Source organism: Artemia franciscana, chromosome 1, assembly GCF_032884065.1.
Source record: "Artemia franciscana chromosome 1, ASM3288406v1, whole genome shotgun sequence".
In the NCBI taxonomy this organism is placed as follows: domain Eukaryota; kingdom Metazoa; phylum Arthropoda; class Branchiopoda; order Anostraca; family Artemiidae; genus Artemia; species Artemia franciscana.
Genome location: NC_088863.1, coordinates 52,490,859 through 52,518,407, shown reverse-complemented (window position 1 = coordinate 52,518,407; position 27,549 = coordinate 52,490,859). Strand labels below are relative to the sequence as shown.

At 35.5% G+C, this 27,549-nt stretch overlaps 1 protein-coding gene across 1 annotated transcript; it reads right to left on the bottom strand.

The window, feature by feature from the left end:
- Positions 1–196: 196 nt before the first annotated feature.
- On the bottom strand, positions 197–26,445 carry LOC136031265 (dehydrodolichyl diphosphate synthase complex subunit DHDDS-like). The gene is made up of 6 exons (XM_065710696.1): positions 26,255–26,445; positions 16,473–16,634; positions 11,829–11,977; positions 6,661–6,845; positions 5,161–5,268; positions 197–622 (listed from the first exon to the last, which is right to left on the bottom strand). Exons 1-6 carry the CDS (start codon positions 26,413–26,415, stop codon positions 485–487), a joined length of 903 nt encoding a protein of 300 aa, XP_065566768.1. The 5' UTR covers positions 26,416–26,445; the 3' UTR covers positions 197–484.
- Positions 26,446–27,549: the final 1,104 nt, after the last annotated feature.

The window sequence follows — 27,549 nt, the reverse complement described above, 5'->3', positions numbered from 1 at the left end:
ACATGCTTGACATTGCTCAAGTTGCTTCGATGCGTTTCTCTTTTTCTTATTCATGAGAGCTTCAGGAATATCGGCTCGGTAAACTCATCCATGAAGATCACTCCCCTCCCCCCACCAGCCCCGCTACAAGTCATACGGTATTGGCTGAGGAAGTACTACGCAAGTCCCTAACTCCGGACGCTATCAAAAGAAAACATAGCATGGAAACGCATTTATCCAAGAATAAAAAGAATTACTTTAACAAAAACAAAACAAGATTTCACAATTGGAACAAGACCACCCACAAAAGAAAATAGGGAAGGATTCCCCCCCACCCGCTCCACCCCTAGGAAGACTGAAATGTATAGGCAATGGAAACTGTTATACAAATCACTACAGCTTTGTGGAAAGAAATACCTTAAACAAAAACACCTTCCCCCCCCCTCACCCCGGGAAATACCCTGTGGGTTTTTGCAGTGAAAACAGTTGAATCTAATTCAGCCTGTCACATAGTTGCTATAGATTTCAATGCCAGGTCTTCTTTTTCCCTTAACTTGTTAATAAAATGATCAATACGATTCTTCTTCTGAGGATCTAACTGATTACAGGACCTGCATTTTCTTGACGCAACACATTTCGCCTCCTATAAGAAAACGACAATAAAGAGAGATGTTCATGAGCCAAATAAAAATACGAAACCATGCCAATAGAACATGTACCAATGGCTAATGAAGCATTATTCATTTTTCATGAGGAAAAACTTATAGTGTATCTTAAAAAGAGAAAATAATAGATAGTTATTGGACGGTTTCCTGTACAGAAATAAAAAAATTAACAATAACAATAAGACTGAATTAAAACAAATTTATAGCCACAGGTTAAAACTGAAAATTTAAATTAAAGCTGAACTAAGCCAACAATAAAGCGCATAAGTCATTTATTCAAGCCAGAGAAGAATAGCAAATTTTGGACAAAAAATACACTTCTTGAAACTTAACACGTTCTCTCTCTGCGTCCTAAAAATGTCTCATCTTCCCCCTTTCAGTGGATGCATAGCTATGCATGACTAAAATAGTTCCTATTTTTTACAGATAAATCTTTCAAGTTACAACACAAAATCCATTTGTTTTTATTAACCGCAAGTATTTTTTTACTGGAGAAACGGCCTATTATTTGGTAGCGTGTTTCCCGGAAAAGATAAAGCTGTATGCCATACTTCGGCATTGTTTATAAATCAGGCTATCAAAGACTATCCACCTGTGATGCTTTGGCCATGTTAAAAAACTTATATTCCGTGGCACAAAAAAATCCGCTTGATTTGATGAATCTCTTTCACACTCATGAGCACTATAAGTACTGGGTCTATACGCTAGTTCTTGACGAAAAAAAAAAGTAAGAAATCATGCATTAGTGAGCCACATTTTTCTAGGAAGAAAACTGATCTTCTTTTCTTCATTGTTGCAGCGCTAGTTGCAACCTTATGAATGACGAACCACGGCCCACAAAGGACTGTTTAAAGGCTCATGTTAAAGAAGACTGCTACATTTACGTACTTCAATAATTGAAAAAACACAATATTTGAAATAAAATTCTTTTTGACAAATAAAACTGCATCTTTGTGTACACAATCATGAATAACGTCATACTCGTATGTTGCAATCATAAATTATCTTACTGCTAACGGCTAATGATAATACATCAAAAATGACAAGTTAGTTACACTTTGGATAAATTATTTTACTGTTGAAGACTGATGATATTGCACTAAAAATGACCTAAGCTGGAAAAAAAATCGATAAATTCGGACCAATTCAGATGAATCATTTTACTGTTGAAGGCTCACTATAATATACTAAAAATGACTTATTTTTAGACAAAAATCTGATTAATTCGAACAAGTTATTTTACTTATGAAGGCTCAAGACAAAATATTGAAAATAAGTAAACATCAAGCCATTGTGGGCCAAGGCCTGAAGGACCTGAAGTTGTTTTTCTCATCAAGATTGCAACTCTTTTTAGAGTGTCTCTTTTCTAGTTTCTTAAACCAAGCAAATAACAGCTGATGGACAACTTTAAAAACTAAATTTAAATTTGAGGTGTCAGCACTAAACTTTACAGGGGTCGCTCTTTACTTGCCGTTCATTTCAATTAAAAGTTTCACTACTAAAGTGTTACTTATTCTTAGACAAAGTGTTACTTAACCTAGAAATAAGAGAAATACTCTTATTTCTAGGTTTTCTCATTGTCATTCTTATTGCCAATATATTAAAGTAAATCCCCCTAAAATATGCTTTTGATTGCTCCATTAAAATAAGTAGTGTGTTGCATAATACACCTTGAATTTCCTGATCACGATCATTTGTTTGTAGTACATTTTTCAGTCCTTCGTTTGGTAATAGCATTTAGGAATTGTATCCATATCTTTTGTACACGGTTGAAATAGTAATGATTTTTATTTATTTATGTATTTTTCCCAAAATCAAGGAGTATATCAAATAAATAAAAGAAATATATCAACAAATGAAACAAAGCACTGACTTAAAATAGACTAAATAATATAACTGAATAAAATACGTAAGAAAAAACAACAAAATATCAAACATTCTTTAAATTCTGGAAAAAAGGAAAAGGTTATGCATAAAGAAAAAATATATTATATTAATCTCATTTATATTGATCATAACTTTGGATATATTCCCTTCAGACAAAATTTTGCATAGCAAATTCCGGACTGAGAATCTCCGCTTGCTTCTTATTTTGTAAATGAATGAAAAAAGGGCACATTTTTTATATTGCACTAATAGGCTAGATGAAAGAAAAACATGCGTTTCAATTCTCCATTCAGCATGATCCCAAACAATCCCCACTGTATCAACTGTGTTGACAGCAAGATTTGTTGTTGTTCTGGGAACAGTAGCGTTCACCGAAAAAAAAGATTGAGACGTCAAGAACTGTCAAAAAAGGGAGAAGTATATATTTTTGGACAAATCGATTTTAGATTTATAAATTCACAGAGTGCGTCTGTCTTTCTGCAAGAAATCAATTAAGAAAAGACAAATATGCCAGGTAAGTCTATTTTTCAGCTTCTTAACTAATCATCTATCATTTGTAAATTAACCGCAAAAACATAATGGATTAAAATACCACATTGTCTCTCCATGAACAGCTCAAAAAATGAGCTTCCTCTAGAGAGATACCTGGTAGCTGCAAGCATGGAAAAACCTGCTATTATGCTCAGTCCAAGAGGCTGCCAAAAAGGGGAAACAAACATAGCATGACCCAAAGACTACGGGTAGCTTACAATAGCGGAAACTGGCACTGGCCTTGGAAAAGAAAATCACAAGCGATATCTAAAATATACGGTTCTTATGGCATTTTTTAAAACTTTGCAATAGTGTTTTCCTCAGAAATCTATATGAGACGCGTATGACAGCACTAATTCTTCCAATTACACTCATTCAAATAATTTTGCTATGCTAATGCACTAAAATTACCAAGTGGGGATGGTGTTTCTTATTCGGCGCTTCCCACTCTTGCAAGCTATCCTTGCTATCTGCAAGCTACTCTTTGGCACATTCTACAGTCGACTCGCACTAACTCAAAATTCATGGGACTACGATTTTTTTTCGAGTTATAGAATTCATTCTACATTAATTCGGCTTATAAAGGTAATAAGTTATAGAGGTAAACCAAGTGGAAACTGGAGTTGCAGAGGTATAAAATAGTTCAATTACTCCCTACAGTCACTATAAAATTAAGCTTAACTTTATTACTGTATTAATTGGAATAAAGTTACTTACTGTGTTAATAAAAAATACTCGCTGTATACATAATGAAAAAAGCTTGTACAAACAAAATAGCACAGTTTATATATTAACCTCACTGTTACAAAGTACGTAATCTTCTACTGCTTAAGAATATTGGCAACACGTGTGTCCATCTTTTCGATTGAGGCAACTAATGAAAAAACATAATCTAATACAATACTTTTTTCTTTTTTTTCCCTAGGAACATGCGAAAAGTACGAACTAAAGCTTTGGCTTCTTTAGATGCAATTTCCGCTGGCTCCTCTTCCTCGCTTTTGTCGTCAGAAGGAGCATCCTCATTGATGGTTAGACATTCTACAATTTCTTCATCAGGTAACGCACCGGTTACTGCTATTTTCACAACAAGCGCAAATTCTTCAAATGTTGGTATCTTGTCTGATGACAACTGCATTATCACCTCATTTCACTCAGTCTCGATGTTAACGTCTGGTTCCACTTCTAGTTATCGTTCCACTTGTTCCAATTGTGGCCTATTTCCTTTTTCAGCTTGATTTTCTGGTAATTTGGATCTACACGACTTAAAGCATTTTGCAATTATTTTGCTCGTTATGCTGTCCAAGCATTTGTTGGCAAATCTTCTAGAGGTTGATAGTGCATATTTTTCCGTCTCCAATGTCAGAAATATATTTTCTGACCACTTCACTTCTGTAGAGTACCTTGAAGATTTTTATTATTCGTGCATCTTGTGGCTACAATTCAGATATTGTGTTGGCTGGCACAAATTTTAGACTAACTCATTTTAAAAGTGAAATGGGAAAGTGTGCAGTGCAATCGTCCACGAAGAACAGAATTTTGTATTTCTTTTTGCCCATAGTTTTATCTAATTCAGTCAACCACGAGGAAAATACCTGATTATTCATCCACACCCTTTTATTTGACGTATATTGAACAGGCAGAGACTTTACTCCTTTAAAGCATTTTCACTCAAATACCGTACACACAATCACCACATTATCGATGTAAACAATATGCATTCTGCAATAAGGTACAATCCAATAAACTGCTGTGACACACTAGCATACGCTGTAGCCGATGTCACTCACTCACTCGCTGCAACCTGCACACCCAATTTTTGAAAAACAGAGGTCCGTTGAAAGATCTCCAATATACAAAGGTGAACTTTGACTTGTGGAGGTAAAGTGAGAATTAATTTGACTCGTTTATTAGATTTTGAGTCTAGAGGTAAGTTTTGGCCACTTCGACTTAGACACGTTTTTCCAAAGGGATAAAAAAGAATTCGAGATGTTGAGGTTCGAGTTATCAAGAGTATATTTACACAATAAAACTAAGATGAAAGAAGATTAGTTACCAAAAATGGAAACACTAGCAAGAAAGAAAATACTAATGAGGGTACCTGAATAGTTGGGTGTACGACCTGGTAGTGGAGAATAGCTTTTGTTAATTCCCAGAAAGAAAACTCCGGCCACAACACTGAAGAAAAGTGTAGACATGAATATGCAGTCTATAAAAGAAAAATTAAGGATATATTTTCATGTTCAGGTTAGTATTAAAATCTTACGAAAGTTTCCAACAAAAGGATAAATTGAAAATGTTCTGGATATGACCTTCATCATAATATCTAAATTGGATTACTAATATTGAACTTGGGAGAGGTATAACAAAGTCACAGCTAAATGCTAAGGCCAAAAAATCTGAAAGAAAAAACCGTGCATTTGCTGGAAAGTCGGCTAAAATTTTGTCGCGCATTGCTTATAAATAGGGCACTTACGTAATTAATAGTCTGGTACTAAATAGTTCACAGCCTTAATAAAAGCCTAACTTTTCACAGACCCCTCAATCAGATTCACAAAAGACATAAATGCCGTAGATTTCCAGAAGCAGCGGATTATCAAATGAAATAGTATGTTTACTCCTAAACTAGTATGGATGTCAATAATATACATGCACATTCATAGCAAAATTCAGCTTATATTCGAACATAATCGAGATGCTCATGTAAAGATGTAGCCTACTGTTACTAAGAGAAAACCTCGAACGGAAAAAACTGTAACGTAAATGAATACGTATACCAATGGGGAAAATCAACTGCTTACCACCATAGTCTAAACCCGTATTCATATTGAGATGAAACTTATTATAAGGGTGCTATGAAACATTTTCATGGGTTGGGTTAGTTCCTGATTAAAGCTTTTCCTTAATTTTAGTCACTGAACGCTAAAATATGTCGTAAAAAAGGCGGACCATTCCCTAACTGACTAAAAATTCACGTAAGCATGACTAACAGTACATAATACAAATCTCTGGGCAGCAGTGGAAGCAGATGATGTAAAGAACACGAACAAAAGTATTTAGCTTGTTCTTTTCAGCTCTGTTTACTTGCCGTTTTTTGTAGGCAGAATCAGTAGCATCAACATTGTTCTGATCTGTTTTTATGTATTATTTTAGCGATTTTTTAGTGCAAAGAGAAAAGCGTATACAGAAACAAACAAACACTTGATTTTCCATACACAGACGAGCGAAGCGATCTGAAGGAGGCACAAAAAACCAGCGAAGCTATGATTTTGTTCACTAGAAAGCCGGATAAGTTGACACTTTTACTAAAGAAGGCAAGAAAAAAACAGGAAAAATCTAGACAGGTCTGCCAGGCATGTTAAAATGATTTTGCCACCAAAAGATTCATTTATCTAATCCTAATCTAGTGACAATAAAACATATACCACCAATGAAGAGAAAAACAAAATATAAACCACTAATCATCATTGATATACAATACTACTATTAACAGTTCACTGCGGAACCAGACCCCAAATGCAAAGAAAAAACTTTTAACTTATGACCCTTAAATATAGTATAACTGATGTAAACTTGAATATGTTAATAAAATGAGGAAGACCTGCCAGAGCATGAAGTCGCTGAGCCTTACTTCACCAGAGGTACGAATCAAGAGATCTGGATGGTTTGACTCCCATGTATAAAGACACTGGTTAATGAGATCATCGTCTACATCACTAGGTACTAATAAATCCTCTCGTGTTCCCCAAAATATCTCTTCCATAGCATGTGTCATTTCTTCTTTAGCTGAAATGAAGGAGATAATATTGACATCGGGTGTAAACTAAGTTCCAAAGCTGCCAGTAGCAGAATTCAACAGAATTCCAAAAGCTACCAGTACTTTAGCAGCATAACCTGAGTTTTAACAGCTTTTGTTTGAGCAAAAATGTATTTTTATACGCAAAAATGGTGTTTCCCGACAAAATCTGCCAACAAGTTTGAAAACTGTCAAGTAGCATTGCTACTTTACTACCCCACTTTCCCAGGACGGATTGGCACTTTCAAACACTTTATTTAGTTCATATAAATTTTATTTACTTAAAGCAGGGATTACATGTAAGTTAAGCCAAACTTCTATATCTTTACAAGTAAGTTTAGGCATGCACTTGCTTAGGTAAGAAATTTTAGCCGGTTATACTTGTGAACGTCTCTCTAAAGCGCAAATAACAAATATAGTGACAAGTTTTAGACTGGATACTTATCAGTAACTTGGCTCAGCCATTGGCTGTGGCTTATTCAGACAGACACGTGTCAAGATACATAAGTGGAACTAGACATGCATATGAACACCACTAAAATTGAACACATAAAAAAAAACGCATTTTTAACTTTTTTTTATTATTTTAAGTTCTAATATAGCTTAGTCATAAGTACAGTCATAATATGATAATATAGTACCTTTATCAGAAACCTCTTTTATTTTCTAAAGCAAGTTTATCAAACTAACTTTTCATACAATTATTCACTATATGAACAAGTTTTCCTATATAGTTGCATGAAAAGAGGGATCACGAAGCTTTTTTTAAGGGGCGGAGCAGTGGCGTATTTAAGATTTCCGTTAGGGGGGAGAGGAGGGGGTCACCAGCTAAAAGTTACCAGAAGTCAGGAAAGATACAACAATGTGTTCAGTTAAACAAATTAAAGAGCTCTAATCTTGCTAATTCTTGAATCAGATACCATGAAACATAAGCACTTTAAATTCTTCTTATATTTAAATCCGTCTTGATTTTTTTCCGATGTCACTTAAAACACCGTAAATATCCACATTGACATTGCAATTAATACACATGTGCGAAGTATCATTTAACCTGCCCTCTCCTGTCTGATTTCAGAGGTTTGTTTTAAGCACTTTAGCGTGCTAAATGAATACTCTGCAGATGTCGTGGTGATAGAGAGAAAACAATCAAGAGTGAATGCACAGTTGGAAAAAAGAAGGTTGTTTTAGGCACCGAGATTTTCAGAAACTGTATTGGGATGGTCAGATTCGCCTATAGATCTCCATTTGGCTTGGCAGACAGTTAGCTCAGCAAGGAGGCTAGTTTCAGAGAAACGGAACTGCTTAACCTTTGCAGCTATGCCAAAACCTGGGCTAATACAGCATCAACAATACAACAAGGGAACAGAACTTTAATCTGTAGTTCGTTGATTAAAAAATATCGTATCGAGTTTTTCACAGAACTACTCGAGGTATGGGAAGAAGCCGAAGTCTTTGTAAAAAAGAGAAGTATCTGAAGAGGAGAATCACCGACGTTGACCTCTTGGTATTAAGGTGGGTGTCCAAAAACATTCAGCTGTCTAGGCCACTTTTCCATAAAAAGAAGGAAAATCCGCTTCCACTAGCTCTTTTAAAGGAAGTTGAAAGCGGAATTGAACTTCCTTTTTCAACAAGAATCAATGGGGAAATGAAGCTAAGCTCAGAAATGGCTGCTACTTGGAGTTGGCTTTCGCCATCAGACCTGAATCGGACTGCTTGTCAACAAAGCTCTCCAGTACTCCAACAACAGCAGGAAAAGGCTCCAAAAAAGTGACAATATTATCATATCTTTCAACCCATCTTGTGTCAGAAGAGCGTGGGAGCTTTTGTTTTTTTTTGTATGTGGCAGACCAGAAGCTAATAACTCAGTTTGTTTGGAGGAATAGGAAAAAGAACAACAACTTCTTGCAAGTATTCATATAGCATTTGCATTAAGTCCAGTCAGGAGGCCTTCACCAAGGCAAGGTTTAGTAAATGGCAAGTAGATACTGTTTTCGTGTCTCTTCTTGGGTGCCCTCGTGCAAACCGAATATGTAACTACCTCTATCAAAGCCGATTCCAACTAACTTGTCAGTGTCCAATCCAAGCTCTAAGTAGAGTCGAATAATCAACTTTGCAAGGTCTACGCCAGTCAAGTCATTCGTAATGTCGAAACACAAAAAAAAACTTTCTTCTATATGATGATCGTCATGGAACTGGACGACAAGAACAAGCTGTTTTTATGAAGTTATATCACTCATCTCATCAGCCAATATCGAAACACACTTCACAATTTTCGTTCTATTCAAAATCGTATTGACGAATGACATTACCTACACTATCGAGGATATCATTCTGCAAAAGAGGAAATGCATATTTTGCGCTCTTAATTAATCAATCGAAGTGCTACAACAATTTAGTGTTTCTGCAATTCATCATCAATTACAACAGCCCTTCAGAAACCCCTTCATTTTCAATACTTTTTGTAAAAAAAAATCAATTTTTCCATGAAGACCCCGCAGAGTTAGCTCATGAGAACCATAAAATTAAATAATCTGGACAACTGGTCTTATTGGTCTTTAATCCTTTACTTGTGATCTTGAAAATTCAATGGTTGTTTAATTGGAATACTTTTTCCTTCTTGTATTTTGATAAATATCATAGATTTTTGTACTGCGGTAACATCATATTGTCTTTCATACTGAAGCTTGAAGTCAGCAAGAGCATGTTTAAGATCAGTATATGGCTTTGAAATAAAGGAAACACGCGTCTGATGTGAGGTTTTACAGGTCTCAGATTCGGTAAGTAGAAGGCAGTGTTTATAGATTACAGCTTTTTTTTTAAAGGCTGAAGACCGACCATGAATATATTTGGAGCCATTTTCTTTAAAACTACGACGCTTTGTCATCATGCCCTCGGCATTCTAGTTAACTACTTCAGGAAATTCAAAGTACTCTCCTAGTTTCTAGTGCCTACACAGTAAGTCCAACTCAAGAGCATCAGAGATCTGGTCATGTTCATCAAAGCACTCCAGACTAATGTGTATTTTGTGTGGGTTTGTTTTTCACATTTAGTAGAATTTCTTCCTATTTCCTCTTCCCTTTCTGCTATTTTGACTGTTTTTTTAACACAGGACTTCTGACATCTTTTCCCTCAAGCCGGGAGAAAAGCGACCAATTCATAATCTTACGTTCTATTGAAATTTAACTTTAGTTCATAACCTTAAATTCAAAAATGTATTTTCAAATCTTGTAACTTTCACGGCTACAGAATTAACAGCCAGGTTTCGTATTTTATTTGCTTCTTTCGCTGATTCCAAGAGAAGATAGGAAAACTGAGCTCAGAATCACCGTTCTCCTTTCTTTGCAGGCTTTAGGAGAAAGGGCTTGGTTTAAAAAAAAAACGGAAAAAATGAGCCAATGGCTCAGAAGATAGGGGAAAAAACGATTATTGTTCTCCAATAATCCTTTCTTGCGTACCTTTATTCATCAACAATCCTCTTATTTTATTCAACAAGAATTTTATGGCAGATACTGTTGGATGAAACGAGCAACAATCGTTTCAGTTGTTTATTCTTCAGTTTGAGTTATGAGATTATAAAATTGGTAATTATAAAGCTGCCACTGTGACTCCATTCCTTGCATTCATCTTCATTTTACCCCATCTTTCTCACGAAATTGAAAAATCCTACCCCTTTCTATTTGTTTGGAATTTGAGCGAAAAGGACCAGTTAAACGATCAACATACTCATTTCGTAAAACTACAAAGTAAATAAAAACTCTTTGTAAAGAAAACTACACTGCTGTGCAGCGTAGCTTCTCCAATAGTTGCGGACTAGCGGCCACCGCTTTATAGCCACAAAATTTTTAAGGATTTCGAAACTTCTTTGATTTATTACGAAAAATAGGGTATTACTACGCTCAAGCTTTACAAGTGGAATATTCTATTAGAATTTGAAGTGAAATACGGTATTTAAAACGTTGATAAGGTTTACATGTTCGCCAACAGTTGACAATAATTGCAGGTCTACATCCTACAGAAAACTGACCTGATCGATTAGCGTCAATCAATGCTATTCTAATCTATTTCACTCTTGATGTTCAATCTTTTCCGGGCAGGTAAAAACGGTGAAAAAGGAAAATGTGCATAAAGCTGCAATAAAAAAAGGCCATTCATTAATAATCTCTAATAATAAGGCCATTATTATTAATAATTAATAATCTTTTGCCAATAATAGGATTAGCCGAGTAGCTTCTACCCTTGCCTCAACAACTAGAACAATAGGAGTCAAAGCACCATCTTCATAAACAAAACGCAATGTTTTTGAAAAAAATGATAAAGAGACTGTAGACAGTTTCACTTTGCCATTAAGATACCTGTCAATAAGTATTGTACTTTCTTTTTAAATATTGCTGAGTTGCATAGAGTCAAATACCAGCAACAAAGCTTACGCAGCTTTCAATCTGATTAAACATAATGACAATGAGCATGAAATGAAACTTTAACGAAGACTCGAGCAAAAGGATGGAAAGAAGATTTACGACTAAGGACGTGAGAGAGATCTTAAAGGTGTAGGATCTAGACAGATATATAAAAGATCTTAAAGGAGAAAAATTTTATAGATGTGCAGCACTTCCAGTATATTTTCGAAGCATAAGACAAAAAATCAAGCGGACTGCTGACAGCAAGACATTAAACTCTTGCAAAATTCAGGGGGGGATTTGCAACTGGGGGAGGGGTTACAAACACATCTTTCTAATTAACTAGGTATTTTTCAAACCTGATCAAGAATTTGATTAAATTTGTGAAGATCCCTGTTTTTTTTTCAAAACTGCTTGAAAAAATTAGGAGAGGAGGCCTTCTCCTTGTTTTAAGCTTCTGAACCACATTTCCAAAATTACCAAATGCGGAACTAGAAACAATACTATTTCTATGCAGCAACTCAAGTATATACTATAGAACGTACATAACTTCTAAAAATCGACGATACAACTTACAGGTATAAGCCATGGCAATGTTCAAAATAGCTCTATCATTTCCAGCTGTCATCAGATCAACTCTAGCAATGAGTCTCTGTAAATCCTCAGGCAGCAGGGATATGTTACCAATAACTTTGATTCTAATTCCATTTTCTTTTACCCTCTCTCTGAAAAAAATAATGAAAAAATCCGAATAGGTATCCAGAGGATTCTTTTATGAGGAGCACGAGTGCAGCAGAAACTAAGTACAACATGAACAACTAATGCTAGATTGAACAAAAAAAGAAAACTAACACAGAGGCTCAATATCAATGCGAAGCCGGGTCGTATCCAGGTTTTTTTCGGGGGTGGATGTTTTCAAGAAGTACTTTTAAAATAGCATAGAAATTTGTTTACATTCACTTTTGTTCCATGGCGGCTTTAAAGATTTTTAATTGCAAATGTATAAAAATAACCAGCAGTGGTAGAAGTTAATGATTTTAAAATTAAGGTCATTGCACTAAGTGATAATCTCATGATCAATAATATATTTGCTGGTTAACCACGTATGCAATGCAATGAAAAACTTTACTTCGAAAAGCAGGCCCCTGTGTATTTGTGCCATTTGCCCTCATCGCTATTTAAAACCAGGTCATTTTCATTTTAGTGAAGGCAAACTACTAATTTATATCTTCATAATGCTTTGGTGTATTACCATGTAGACTTGCTATTCTTGAATCAACTTAATTTTGTTTCCAAAATAACGTTGGCCTTCTTTTATAGAATAAAACTTTTTCTTTTTTTTTGCCAATTGCAATGAGCTGATTGAAGTAAACAGAAGGTCTAATTCCTTTAAGAACTTTAAAGCGCAAACGGCAAAAGTTTCCGAAGACAGCAACAATTCAGTTATAGTCAGAAAATATTTTATCAACAGGCTTTAAACCTGGACTGGAACCTGATTTCTTGGATTACGTTCAGCTAGTTGTCAACTAGAACCGCCCACACGCACAGTGGCGAAGTGGGCTAAAATTTCTGCATCAGTAGGTATTTGGACGTAATATGTTTATAATACAAGGAGAAACATTTAATTGTCACAAAGTATTGAACGCATTTAATATGCATTTAGCGTTTACTATACTACACGGAGGCTGAAGGTTTAATTCTAATTGATTAAATAAAGTTGAAAAAGTAAAATTATTTTTATAATAAATAAAATTGAATAAGTAAACACAGGATAGCGTAATATGTATTTTCTTTTCAATGTTGTAATAACTGGAAAAGAGAATATTTGTAATACAATTCGCTTTCAGTTAAGCACCAATGACACAGTAGGTTTTAGATTTTTAAAGTTAGGAAAGGAGGCAGTAGCTAAATTCTTGTTTGTAGTGAACAGTCTCAGGAAGACCGTTTGAACCAATCAGTTCAAAATTTGATTTACTGTAATTTCATTTTTTATTTTCAATGTTGTAATAAGTACGTAAGAAAATGTTTGTAATAAAGCGCCAATTTCAGTAGAACGCCAATGACGAAGTAGGTTTTAGAATTTTACAATTAAGGAAGTAGGCAGTAACCATACTCTTGTTTGTAGAGATTTTTGTTCGTATCAATCTTGATTCGCATATTTAACTAAAGCTTTATTCGTTTTAAGGTTCATTTATGTTAGTACATGTTGTATGTTTGTTCGCTATGATTGTATATTCAGTTTCTGCTCGTTTTGGGTTTCATTTCTGCTATAATAGTAAAATATTTTTGTTCGTTTTGAGCTTGATTTTCATATTCAATTTTAGTTGAACTCGTTTTACGAGTTATTTATTCATTTATATTAGTACAACAAAAGAATAAAAACGAAAGTAATACGGAACCGGAAGAATGGAACAAAAAGAAAAGCACAAGAAGAGATAAAAAAAACTAGAAACAATATTAAAAAAAACAAATGACCCCCCTCCCAGACAAAAAAGCAAACCAAATGTATTTAAGCTACTCCAACCTCATCCAGGTAATTAGAGTCCAGCCTAATGCAGGTTAGATTATAATTACTATTAGTTTTATTGATGAGCAATTCTGATTTCCCCGTTTTCTTCTTCACTTGATAATTTGCAATTCCTTTTTTCTTATTGTTAGGCGTTTCTGTTCTTTTCTGGTTTTTATCGGCATTGAGCATGCCTCGTTTGACGCATCTAAAGATATTAGCGTTATCTTTTTAATCTTTCCTCGTTCTTTTTCCGTGGCCGGTGTTTACCACCACCCGCTGGAAAATAGCTCCCCATGGAAAATAACCTTCCCTCCAGAAAACACCCCCTAGAAAATGCCTCACCCCCAGGAAAATAAGGCTTTCCAATTTTGAGAATTTCATTTGAGTTTTTTCCGTAGAGGGAGGGAATTTTGGTAGTTATGTGCAAATTTTGGAAGGAATTTTGGTACTTATGCGTATTATGCGCAACTCACTCATGTTTACACTGTGTACAACTCTAAAAAAAACCGGTGCCTTCGTTAGTTTCTTTCAGCTTAGCGCAAGACAAAACAAAGACAAGTGACAGAATAGATGAGAAATATATAATTGGGCTATATATTTCCACATAAGGAAGAGGGGGAGGGGTAAATTTTTTTTGACAGTTTGAAATCAGAAAACAATTCTTGCGTCATAATATGCAGGATAATTGTACCTAACACATTTTTCATTCAGACCCGCTATACTTCACCCCACCCCCTTCCAATGTGCAAATATCTAGCCCAAATTTGTCAATGGCCTCGGGCAGTTTAGCGTTGCGCTGAGTTGTTAGTAGTAGTAGTAGCAATGAATATTATAAACATTTAAATGACAAATACTAAATTATTGAAAATATCAGTGCCGGCCCGGAAGTATTATGGTTTCTGCCAATTTTTCATGTGGAGGCGTTCTAGCGGAATTATGTGGGGGTTATTTTATGCGTGTTTTGATTTCTAGGAAATAATTTCCACGGAAGGGGGAATTTCCGGAGTGATCGAGAAACCACTCATAGATTAAAGTCTCATTCAAATGAAAGAATACTAAGGAGACTTCTTCAGGGTGAATCGTCCGCAAGGAATTTTACAGGAAGGAGGGATTGTCTCCTTTGCTCCAATAGATCCGGTATCCATATATTCGTTTGATCTGGTCATCAATAGATCTGGTCATCAAACTATCAGTTCATCACAGTCTAGAGACAATTTTTGGCTATCTTTAAACTTCCTTCACCTCTGATTGTAGGAGTTTGATCAGTTTATGATTCAATTTTTAGTCTAAGGTCTAATAGCTGTTTTCGAAATGCTGCACGATATAATACAGGTAAAATTGACTAATTCAATGTCCCTTACAGAAATAAATTTATTTGGCCCTGTTTCGTGAACAGCTTGCTTTTGTCATAAAGTTAAAATACTCAACAGTGAAAAAAGTAAGACTGAAGATGCACTAAGATTCAAAGAACAACACATAACATTAAGTCATAAAATGACAATTGCTCTAGAAAATTAATTGTACCTTGAAATTATAACACCTCAGAAAAATTTTTAAGATTTTGGGAAGTCATGAGACCTTAAAATACTGATTTTCATATTCAATTAAGGCGCTATCAGGCTCGAAAGAATCAGAAATCGGGGCTTTGCAGAACAATAAACCATAGAACCTGTTACAGTTTGCACTGTAAAGGGCAGAAGTGTAAATGGCTATAAAGTCTCATAGGGAGTAGGTACCTTTATACCCAACTTAAAGCAAATCTCAACACTTTCGACTTTCCATTCACTTTCCCAGCAAACTACGACAGAGGTTACCAATCCCAGGCAATCCCTCCTAACAAACCCAAACCAATTTTTTAAAGTCTCCACTTTCCTCTATCAGGTCATAGTCTAAGGATAATTGGATTTTCATTGCCTCACATCTCTGCCCAAGAAAAGTGATGTTAATCCTCAGAGCACCAAAGTTTTGATTCTAGTGTCAAAAACAGTTTGAATCTAGCAGTATCAAAAAATTTTGGAGCTAATGTTTATCTGCATGGATGTGAATAATTTTTAATAGTATGAAAAATACTTGAAATATTTCTCGCCTTCTCCAGCAAGGACAACAACAATATGTAAGAAAGTCACAAAGATCGTTCTAAGAAAGCAAAATGCGTCAGAGAATGTGAGGGCAAAGAAAACTGATAAAAGGTATTGTGAAAAATAAAACATGTATAGAGCTTTTCTGAAGATGGTACTGTTTTACCTTTGATAGCACTTTTTCTGATAATGTCTGAGTGGAATGGCAACCCTGTAAGAGGGTAGTCAAAATTGGGAAGAAAATAATTTCTTTATCACCTTTTTTTTCATTATTGCAAGGGCAAGGGGACATCTACGAAGGGATAGAAATTGAGGTCGCCAAGTCCCTTCTGTGAGACGATATATCTACTGCCATCGTGATATTTTTCCTTTTTAAGCGTATAGGTATTTGCAGTAAATACAGGCTAAATGGGCGAGTACATGAACCTCATTTCAAACTAGAATGCCTCGGTTTCAGCCCCCCCCCTCGAGCAGTAAGCCTCCATTAGCAAAATTAAGGGTGCAACTTGAAACCAAGAACACCACTGAAGATTCTTGAGGATACACAAAAACCATAATCAAATATGAAGGATTATAATATACCATAGAAGGGAACAACAAGAAGAATCAATTACTTTTAGTACGTATACTAACTTTTCCTTTAGCAGCTCTTCAAATTTGTTTTTTGCAAGGGCCATCAGTTCATTAACTTCTTCTTTACTCCTTTTAAAGTTTTCAATGCTAAAAGTATAAACTGTGACTTCCTTGATTCCTATATGCCTACACCAGTCCAATGTCCGAGAGAGAGTGTCAAACCTGCAATATAAAGTCAACTTTTTAGGAATCAAAACTTATGCCTTTCTCAACACACTCAGTAATATAGATTGCTACTAGTATTAACAGGTTATTGCGGCACCAACCCAACAAAACAGACATAGCCGCACACACTCCTTATACGTAAATTATAAGCAAAGAGAACTGAGCCAAGGTTTCACCAGCTCTCCAAAAAATGTTTCTAGCTGTACAAAGGGAAAGGATTCCGAACTTTTTTGTGTTAAGAAAGCTTAATAAGAAAATAAATAGTGGTTTATTTTTTCATCCTAGCTTTATGAAATTAATTCTGGAAGTTCTTTTGGATCATCCTTTGGCCCCTCCTAAAAATAATTTCCCATTGTTTTAATTCTAATACGACGCATAAAGGGAGAGATTATTCTTGCTTTCAACATCTATATGCTCCTTTTTATTCTCGTTTGAAAAAAGTCACATAAAAAGTCATATGAAAAAGTCAAATGAGAAAAGTAACGTGATGGATCATGGAGCTGGAGTTACAAAATCCCACAATTTGATTTCAGAATTACGAGTGATGGTTCACATTTTCCTGAAGGAATTTATTAGACAAATCTTGAGAAGGAGTCTCCCCCCTCCTTTGATAGCGAGCTAAATCTACAAAAAGAGAAAAAATTATTACCATTTATAACATCAAGTCGGATACATGGTATTTATAAGAGGCAAAAAAATAAAAAACTTTAAAAAAATAGAACATCTTGAAAATAAACTAACGTCATAAAATGCTACTACATACATCAAAGAATATCGGCACTTAGTTGGGTTTCTGGTGAAATGCAAATAAAAAATGGTAACCATAGAAAATTTAATAATCGATAAAACTTTTAACCAAGATAAAAAGCACAATAAACTCGTTATATCGCAGCAAATGATTGAACTTGTTTAGTCAACCAGGTTCAAACTTTAGTCAAAAAGTTTGTTTAGTCAAACTTTTATCTTAACAGAGCGGGTGCGACGCTATGTTTGATTTTCTGTGAACAATCGAAACAGTATGAAAAAATCAAATTGGATACAAAGGATGCTTCTGTAATATTGGCCATATTTGAGATTGTTCCTGATTTTCTCTACCGTACCCCATTTAACGAGATATACAAACTGCATGTTCTGAACGAGCATGAATAGACAACAAGTTCATGGAAAGGTGGACGATTAGTCTTATTTCTATTTTGTTATTGTGGGAAGGAAGACCAGCGGTAAACAAAATCGAACCAGTAAATCTGTAAACAAGTAATTCTGATGGTAGCGTACTCGCTGATTGTTAGATATCAAATGTTGGGAACATTGTGAAAATTCTAGAAATGGTCCAAACCATTAATACGAATATTAAGGCACTTAAGCGTAACGTTTTGCATATAGAAACTTATTTGAGTGCAGTGACTAATCACGTTATATTGATTAAAATAAAAATTATGGTATATGAGATTCCAACAATGACATAGGAATTGTTGACTTTGAAAAATATTGCGGTAGATCGTTCGGCAATAATATTTAAATACAATGTGGAAACGAATTCAGTAGTCAGTCAATCGTTACTTGAAGAAAATCGGGATACGATGCTGAAATTTGTTTTTCTAGGATTTAAATGAGGTGCCGGGTGCCGGAGCCCGGCGGAGAAGCCACTGAGCTCCCGGTACTATATAAATATAAATATATATATATATATATATATATATATATATATATATATATATATATATATATATATATATATATATATATATATATATATATATATATATATATATATATATATATATATATATATAGCATCGGGAGTCCTGCAGCTTCGCCGTCAGGTCCCGGCACTCGACACGCTTCTATATATAGATTCTCATCTTCATTTGTCTTCTATCCACAGACGCAAACCTATTCTTTATGTCAAAACGGCACCACAGGTTCGTTACAACCACCCTGGTAAAAATATAAATTCTTCCTTAAAGTCCTGACCTATTTAGATCGTTCGTGTGACCTGAAGTGTCAAAGATGTAATATATGTTACAATCATTAACTGTTTAATGAATATAAAAAAAGAAATATAACTCTAACAATAAGAATTTTTGTTGATAGTTGTAAGGGCTTCCTTCCACACTCCGTTATATATTCTTCGTTCATTTTCAGGTGGTAGCAGAACTTATAAGCTACGTTGTCTTTTCACACGAGAAAATGCCACGTATAATATTCCATAATTAAAAACTGGAGCATTAAGGTCAACACCAACAATTCCAAAAGTTTGCCCTTGCGACTTGTGTATAGTCACGGCAAATGCGGGTCGAAGTGGAACTGATGTAGTTGGACAGTCAATCCAAGTTGACCTCAACCAGAGTCCACATAAATGTGACTCTGTGACTCTGAGAAATGTGAACTTCTTTTCCTGTTTTTCCCCAGTAATGATATTCACCTTTATTGTGTTGTTGCATAATTCAGTAACAATAAGGCTGGTACCTTTACATATCCCTTCTGAAATATCTAAGTTACGCAGGAGCATAGCTATCGTATTTTTCTTAATTTTTAGTCATGTGGTGGTAATTCTGCAGTTTCAAATGAATTGAGCAATTCTGGAGTAAATTAAATTCCTCCTTTTTCTTTAACTTTTACAGAACCGTAACTATTGAACGATTTGTATTCTGCTGGAAGGCGATCGACAATTTTCGCATTTATTTTACTAACTTCTTTGTTGATTGAAGCTAAAATAACTCGATCCTTCATTAAATTAAAACTTTTTTTAGACAAACATTCTCAAAAAGCTTGCTCAATTAAATTGCCACTGGAAATTATGTCGTCCGGTAAATCTATTTCATTAAGACGATTTTTAGGAAGATTTCCATTTCCCAGTTCGAGGATGAACTTTGCAAATGCTTCCTGTTCAGGATCAACTCGCATATTTTTCTCAAAGGAAATATATTTGAAATACTTCCAAAGATGATTTTTTTTTTTTTTTTTTTTTTTTTTACTGATAAATCGAGCGTTTCACTGCGGTTCAGAATTCACCTCCAGCAACTAAAATTTTCCATCCAAATGGCAAGTTTGAATTTGCAATGGACCGCAACAACTGATCCGTATTTTGTAAGCCATATTTGGGAAACATGGGTGCTTCGTCAAGTAGGAAAAATACTAAAGCTTTGTTTGAACCAGGTATTATACTCGAAACGGAATCTAAGGAGTGGAACTTTCAAGCCAAAGGTCTTGTGTGTTGTTAGTACTGTTCACGTAGAAATCTATTAATGTTTAAGTTTACAATGACTGATGAAGATGCTCAAAGAGTCTATGCCAAAAAACTTGCTGCTGACAGTTCCTCGGCACGCTTTCTTTTCTGACTTTCTCTATCACGACCGGAACACCGGGACATAAGAGAAATCAGAGACTGGGACACCGGGACACAAATGACGACCGGGACACAGGGAATATAAATGACGACCGGGACACAGGGACATAACTACAAAGGGGACGCCGGGGTGCACAGGGGGATATATAAATGACGATGGCGACTCAGGGAATGGTCGATTAGCAATCACCATCAACAAAGCTCAAGGGCAATCATTAGAATCATGAGGTATAGATCTGAATACGGATTGTTTTCCCATTGACCATTATATGTTGCATGTTCAAGAGTCGGTAAACCTGACAATCTATTTATATGCACAGACAATGGGACAGCAAAGAATGTTGTATATTCGCAAGTTTTACGTAGTTGAAAACATATATAGATATATATATATATATATATATATATATATATATATATATATATATATATATATATATATATATATATATATATATATATATATATATATATATATATATATATATATATATATATATATATATATATATATATATATATATATATATATATATATATATATATATATATATATATATATATATATATATATATATATATATATATATATATATATATATATATATATCTATCTACATTCACAGGTGGGACATAGGGACACAACTACAATGGCGCGTAACTAATATGGCGCGTAACGACTTACGCGCGCGGGGGGGCTTGGGGGGGGGGGGGGCGCGAAGCGCCCCCACCAACTAGGTGTTGGGGTGGCGCGAAGCGCCACCCCAACAGCTAGTATATATATATATATATATATATATATATATATATATATATATATATATATATATATATATATATATATATACAGTAGCTGTTGGGGTGGCGCAAAGCGCCACCCCAACACCTTGTTGGCGGGGGCGCTTTACGCCCCCCCCAAGCCCCCACGCGCGTAAGTCGTTACGCGCCATATTAGTTACGCACCATTGTAGTTGTGTCCCTGTGTCCCACCTGTGAATATAGATAGATATATATATACGTTTTTTACTACGTAAAACTTGCGAATATACAACATTCTTCGATGTCCCATTGTCTGTGCATATAAATATATTGTCAGGTTTACCGACCCTTGAACACGCAACATATAATTGCCCATGGGAAAAACAATCCGTATTCAGATCTATACCTCATTATTCTAAGGATTGCCCTTGAGCTTTGTTGATGGTGATTGCTAATCGTACATTCCCTGTGTCCCCGTCGTCATTTATATATCCCCCTGTGTCCCCGGCATCCCGTTGTAGTTGTGTCCCTGTGTTCCGGTCGTCATTTATATTCCCAGTATCCCGGCCGTCATTTGTGTCCCACTGTCCCGGTCTGTAATTTCTCCTTTAGCGTCTCGGTCGTCATTTATATTCCCTGTGTCCGGTGTCCCGGTCGTCATTTGTGCCCCCCCCTCGCGCACGTAAGTTGTTACGCACCATTGTAGTTGTGTCCCTGTGTCCCACCTGTGAATATAGATATATATATATATATATATATATATATATATATATATATATATATATATATATATATATATATATATATATATATATATATATATATATATATATATATATATATATATATATATATATATATATATATATATATATATATATATATATATATATATATATATATATATATATATATATATATATATATATATATATATATATGTTTTTAACTACGTAAAACTTGCGAATATACAACATTCTTTGCTGTCCCATTGTCTGTGCATATAAATAGATTGTCAGGTTTACCGACTCTTGAACATGCAACATATAATGGTCCATGGGAAAACAATCCGTATTAAGATCTATACCTCATTATTCTAATGATTGCCCTTGAGCTTTGTTGATGGTGATTGCTAATCGAACATTCCCTGTGTCCCCGTCGTCATTTATATATCCCCCTGTGCCCCCGGCATCCCCGTTATAGTTGTCCCTGTGTCCCGGTCGTCATTTATATTCCCAGTATCCCGGTCGTCGTTTGCGTCCCAGTCTGTAATTTATCTTTGAGCGTCCCGGTCGTCATTTATATTCCCTGTGTCCCGGTCTGTAATTTATCTTTGAGTGTCCCGGTCGTCATTTATATCTCCCGGTCGTTATTTGTGTCCCAGTGTCCCAGTCTGTAATTTCTCTTTGAGTGTCCCGGTCGTCATTTATATTCCCTGTGTCCCGGTTTTTAGTTTTCTTTTTCTCCTTTATTTTCAGTTTTTTTCCTTGTTTTAGTTTTTTTTTCTTTTTCAGTTTTCAGTTTTTTTAATTTTTTTTTTAGTTTTTTTATTAGTTTTTAGTTTTTTTCTTTTTAGTTTTTTTTTGTAGTTTTTACCTTTTTTAGCTTTTTTTCTTTTCTAGTTTTTGATTTTTACCTTTTTTTAGTTTTTTTAGTTTTTTGGCTTTTTTAGCTTCTTTAGTATTTTCTTTTTAGTTTTTCTTGTAGCTTTTACCTTTTTTAGTTTTTTTTCTTCTTTTGTATTAATGCTAAAGCCAAGGTTCGAACCTGAAACCTCTCGGACCTAGAACCTGGAACATAACGCTTCTACTTACCAACTCAGCTACTTCGGCTTGAATACATTCGTTTTTTGAATTTGTATATGATGAAATAATTCAGACGTCATATGCGGACAGAACGATTTTCTTAAATACTTATAATGACGTCATATACTAAGCATCGTCATAACAAACATGACGACAACTAACTTCATGACGACATACAGCTCAATCCTTATAATGACGTCAGTCGACAGACAGACAAACAACTTATTTATATATATATAATATATATATATATAATATATATATATATATATATATATATATATATATATATATATATGTTTTTAACTACGTAAAACTTGCGAATATACAACATTCTTAGCTGTCCCATTGTCTGTGCATATAAATAGATTGTCAGGTTTATCGACTCTTGAACATGCAACATATAATTGCCCATGGGAAAACAATCCGTATTCAGATTTATACCGCATTTTTCTAATGATTGCCCTTGAGCTTTGTTGATGGTGAGTGCTAATCGAATATTCCCTGTGTCCCCGTCATCATTTATATATCCCCCCTGTGCCTTTCCGGCGTCCCCGTTGTAGTTGTGTCCCTGTGTCCCGGTCGTCATTTATATTCCCTGTGTCCCGGTGCCCCGGTCGTCATTTCTGTCCCGGTGTCTCAGTCTGTAATTTTTCTTTAAGTGTCCCGGTTGTCATTGATATTCCCTGTGTCCCGGTCTGTAATTTCTCTTTGAGTGTCCCGGTCGTCATTTATATTTCTTGTGTCCCGGTCGTCATTTGTGTCCCGGTGTCCCAGTCTGTAACGTCATAAGGTCTTCAATGGCTCTGGTGGTGCAGCCAGTCGAGGAAGTTCAACTTTTCCTGAGGTGCAACACATTCCCATTGTTTCTCCATTAAATTTCAAGGCCTTGCAATAGGGACAAATTTTAGACATAGTCCCGATTTGAACACATCTACTCAAGCTATAATCATCGACTGGGCTGTACCTGAATGCCAGGTGATAATTTTGACGTTGCTCTTGTGATTCCTCGGCACGCTTTCTTTTGGCATTATCTCTTTGAGCCGCAAGCCTGTTTTCACGTTGTTCTTGTCATTCCTCGGCACGATTTTTTTTCTGTAATTTCTCTTTGAGCCTCAAGCCTGTTTTCACGTTGTTCTTGTGATTCCTCGGCACGCTTTCTTTTGGTATTATCTCTTTGAGCCGCGAGCCTGTTTTTACGTTATTCTTGTGATTCCTCGGCACGATTTTTTTGGTAATTTCTCTTTGAGACGCAAGCCTGTTTTCACGTTGTTCTTGTGATTCCTCGGCACGCTTTCTTTTCTTACTTTCTCTTTTAGCCGCAAGCCTTTTGGCATTAACTCTTTCAGCCGCTTCTTCGGCTGTTTCTTCTGCCATTGTAGGATTTATACTAAAATTGATCTTTGAATTAACTCTTTGAGCCGCTTCCTCGGCTGCTTCTTCTGCCATTGTAGGATTTATACTGAAATTTCTCTCTAAATCACCACCTTATATACTTGTAATGACGTCATATACAAAGCCTTATATACTTGTAATGACGTCATATGCGGTCAAACACACAAACGTACAACTTATTTATATATATATATATATATATATATATATATATATATATATATATATATATATATATATATATATATATATACTAGCTGTTGGGGTGGCGCTTCGCGCCACCCCAACACCTAGTTGGTGGGGCGCTTCGCGCCCCCCCCAAGCCCCCCCGCGCGCGTAAGTCGTTACGCGCCATATTAGTTACGCGCCATTGTAGTTGTATCCCATCTGTGAATAGAGATAGATATAAATATATGTTTTTAACTACGTAAAACATGCGAATATACAACATTCTTCGCTGTCCCATTGTCTGTGCATATAAATAGATTGTCAGGTTTACTGACTCTTGAACATGCAACATATAATTGTCCATGGGAAAAACAATCCGTATTCAGATCTATACCTCATTATTCTAATGATGTGTCCCTGTGTCCTGGTCGTCATTTATATTCCCTGTGTCCCGGTCGTCATTTGTGTCCCGGTGTCCCAGTTTGTAATTTCTCTTTGAGTGTCCCGGTCGTCATTTATATTCCCTGTGTCCCGGTGTCCCGGTCGCCATTTGTGTCCCGGTCTGTAATTTCTATTCGAACAATCCCTGTGTCCCGGTCGTCATTTATATATCCTGCCTGTGCCCCCGGCGTCCCCGTTGTAGTTGTGTCCCTGTGTCCCGGTCGTCATTTATATTCCCTGTGTCCCGGTCGTGATTTGTGTCTGGTTGTCCCAGTGTGTAATTTCTCTTTGAGGTTCCCGGTCGTCACTTATATTCCCTCTGTCTCGGTCGTCATTTGTGTCCCGGTCTGTAATTTCTCTTTGAGTGTTTTTTCTTTTTAGTTTTTTTTTAGTTTTTTACCTTTTTTCCTTTTTCAGTTTTCTTTTTCTTCTTTATTTTTCAGCGTCACTATGAAGTACATATCGACGAACCTTTGTTTTTTTTAACTTAAATCTGGTAGGCATTGATGACCTTATCCAAGTCAAAATCCCAAACCCAATCATCATCGCTATCATTTTCAGTTTGATATGTTTTGACTCTCGCTGTCCAGGTGGATTTTCATCTAACTGCGCGGTTTTGCGTTCTTTAGCCGCAAGCCTGTTTTCTTGCTGTTCTTGTGATTCCTCGGAACGCTTTCTTTTCTTACTTTCTCTATCAGCAGCAAGTTTTTTGGCATAAACTCTTTGAGCAGCTTCCTCGGCTGTTGCCATTGTAGGTTCTTCAGTCATTTTACAATTAAACATTTTTCCGTGAACAAATGTCTTAAATACCGTTAATGACGTCACCGTCATAGCAAAAATGACGACAACTAACTTCATGACGTCAGTCGACACAGAAACATGACGTCACCTGACAGACAGACAGACACACAGACAGACAACTTATTTTTATATATATAGATATATATTATGTCAAAAACTCACTCAGCACCAAGACGCCTGAGGCCATAAACAGCCTATCAACAGAACCAAAAGCTTACTGATAATCTACGTAACTGAGAACTTAAGGTGTTTGATAACTCATACACATCTCGATCATTCAACTAAGAGTGACAATTTGGTCAACACATCATCTACCCATTCTAAAACTGTACTGTCCTTCTCTATTAACTTTGTCCACACAATATCTCAGTCTGAAAACAATCATATTACTACTTAATTTGCTACCTACAGAAAAGAACAACTGGTTTATTTGTGGATTTGACACTGTTACTTCTGGCATTTGACACGGCAGACCATCAAATATTATTTCGCACTGTAAATGTGACTTCTATGGTTAAAAAGGTGCTACCTTGGCTTTTCTTTGTGATTACCTTCTGAGCAGAGAGCAGTATGCTGACATTAATAGATTTTCTTCAAATAAAGTTTTGTTCGTTTTGGTGTTCCTTAAGGCTCTATTTTAGGTCCTAAAACAGTAACATTTTGGCTTCACATCTGAAAACCTGTTTTGACAGAAAAAAGAAAAGAAACCCATTTTTTCTTGTCTTTCCTTTTTTCTGTTTCATCCATAAATGGAAAGACAACATGATCTAAGAAAGCATTAACACAAAATAAAAAGCACATTAAAATGATAAATCTATGATTCCACACTATTTGTACAAAATTACAAATTAAACAGATAAAACATCACGACAAAGAACATATAAAGAGCTGCAGCTTACCCTGAAACATGGCCTGCTTCAACTGTTGTTTTTAATTTTTTTGCATACCTCCGATTCCCATCTAGAATAAAAGCAACGTGCTCTGGTATCTTCCCACATTGAAGGATCTTAATGCATAGTTTTTGAAACCATGTTAGATCTTGCACTTCAAACCAAGACATTCACAGCTGAAAAGAAAGCGTTTGGTCTTTATTTCAAGGAGTAGGATTTAATGACAATTGATTGTATATTGATGTGCACAGGTTGGTATCCATTGATTACACTACTAACAACATTAGTTGAATAAAGACATAATAAACCTATGATTATGCTAGAACTTTGTGATCACGACAGAAATATTGAGTCCTTCATCATCAGGAAGGAGCTAAGCAGTCAATGATGCCAAGCAGAGAGGCCAAAGAGACCCATTTTGTCAAGTAGTAGGAGAATATATTTTATAATCAAAACAATTTTCTATATATATAAAAATAAGTTGTCTGTTGTCTGTCTGTCGAGTGACGTCATTATAAGGATTGAGCTGTATGTAAACTGAAAAAGAAAAAAAAACTAAAAAAAGGAAAAAAACTGAAAAATAAAGGAGAAAAAGAAAACAAAAAAAAATAAAATCTATATCTATATATATAAAAATAAGTTGTCTGTCTGTGTGTCTGTCTGTCAGGTGACGTCATGTTTCTGTGTCGACTGACGTCATGAAGTTAGTTGTCGTCATTTTTGCTATGACGGTGACGTCATTAAAGATATTTAAGACATATATGTTCACGTAGAAATCTATTAATGTTTAAGTTTAAAATGACTGATGAACTTACAATGGCAAAAGCCAATGAAGATGCTCAAAGAGTCTATGCCAAAAAACTTGCTGCTGATAGAGAAAGTCAGAAAAGAAAGCGTGCCGAGGAATCAAAAGAACAGCAAGGAAACAGGCTTGAGGCTAAAGAACGCAAAACCGCGCAGTTAGATGAAGATCCACCTGGACAGCGAGAGTCAAAACATATCAAAACTGAAAATGATAGCGATGATGATTGGGTTTGGGATTTTGACTTGGATAAGGTCATCAATGCCTACCAGATTTTAGTTAAAAAAACAAAGGTTCGGCGATATGTATTTCATAGTGAAGCCAGTCAGTCGACGGCCAACCTACCATCTTCAAAGATACCACGATAGGAAGACTCTACACCGTTCACCCCAATCAACATGAATGCTTCTTCTCTACACCGTTCACCCCAATCAACATGAATGCTTCTTTCTACGCCTGCTTCTGGTGAATGTACCCGGTCCGACATCCTTTGAGTATTTGA

Excerpts from the sequence above, each read along its gene's own strand:
- LOC136031265 (XM_065710696.1), bottom strand. The coding sequence starts at position 26,415 with ATGTCTTGGTTTGAAGTGCAAGATCTAACATGGTTTCAAAAACTATGC. Across the intron at positions 6,846-11,828 it reads CATTGCCATGGCTTATACCT|CTAAAGAAGAAATGACACAT; the intron begins GTAAGTTGTATC and ends CCTTCATTTCAG. Across the intron at positions 623-5,160 it reads TCGTACACCCAACTATTCAG|GAGGCGAAATGTGTTGCGTC; the intron begins GTACCCTCATTA and ends GTTTTCTTATAG.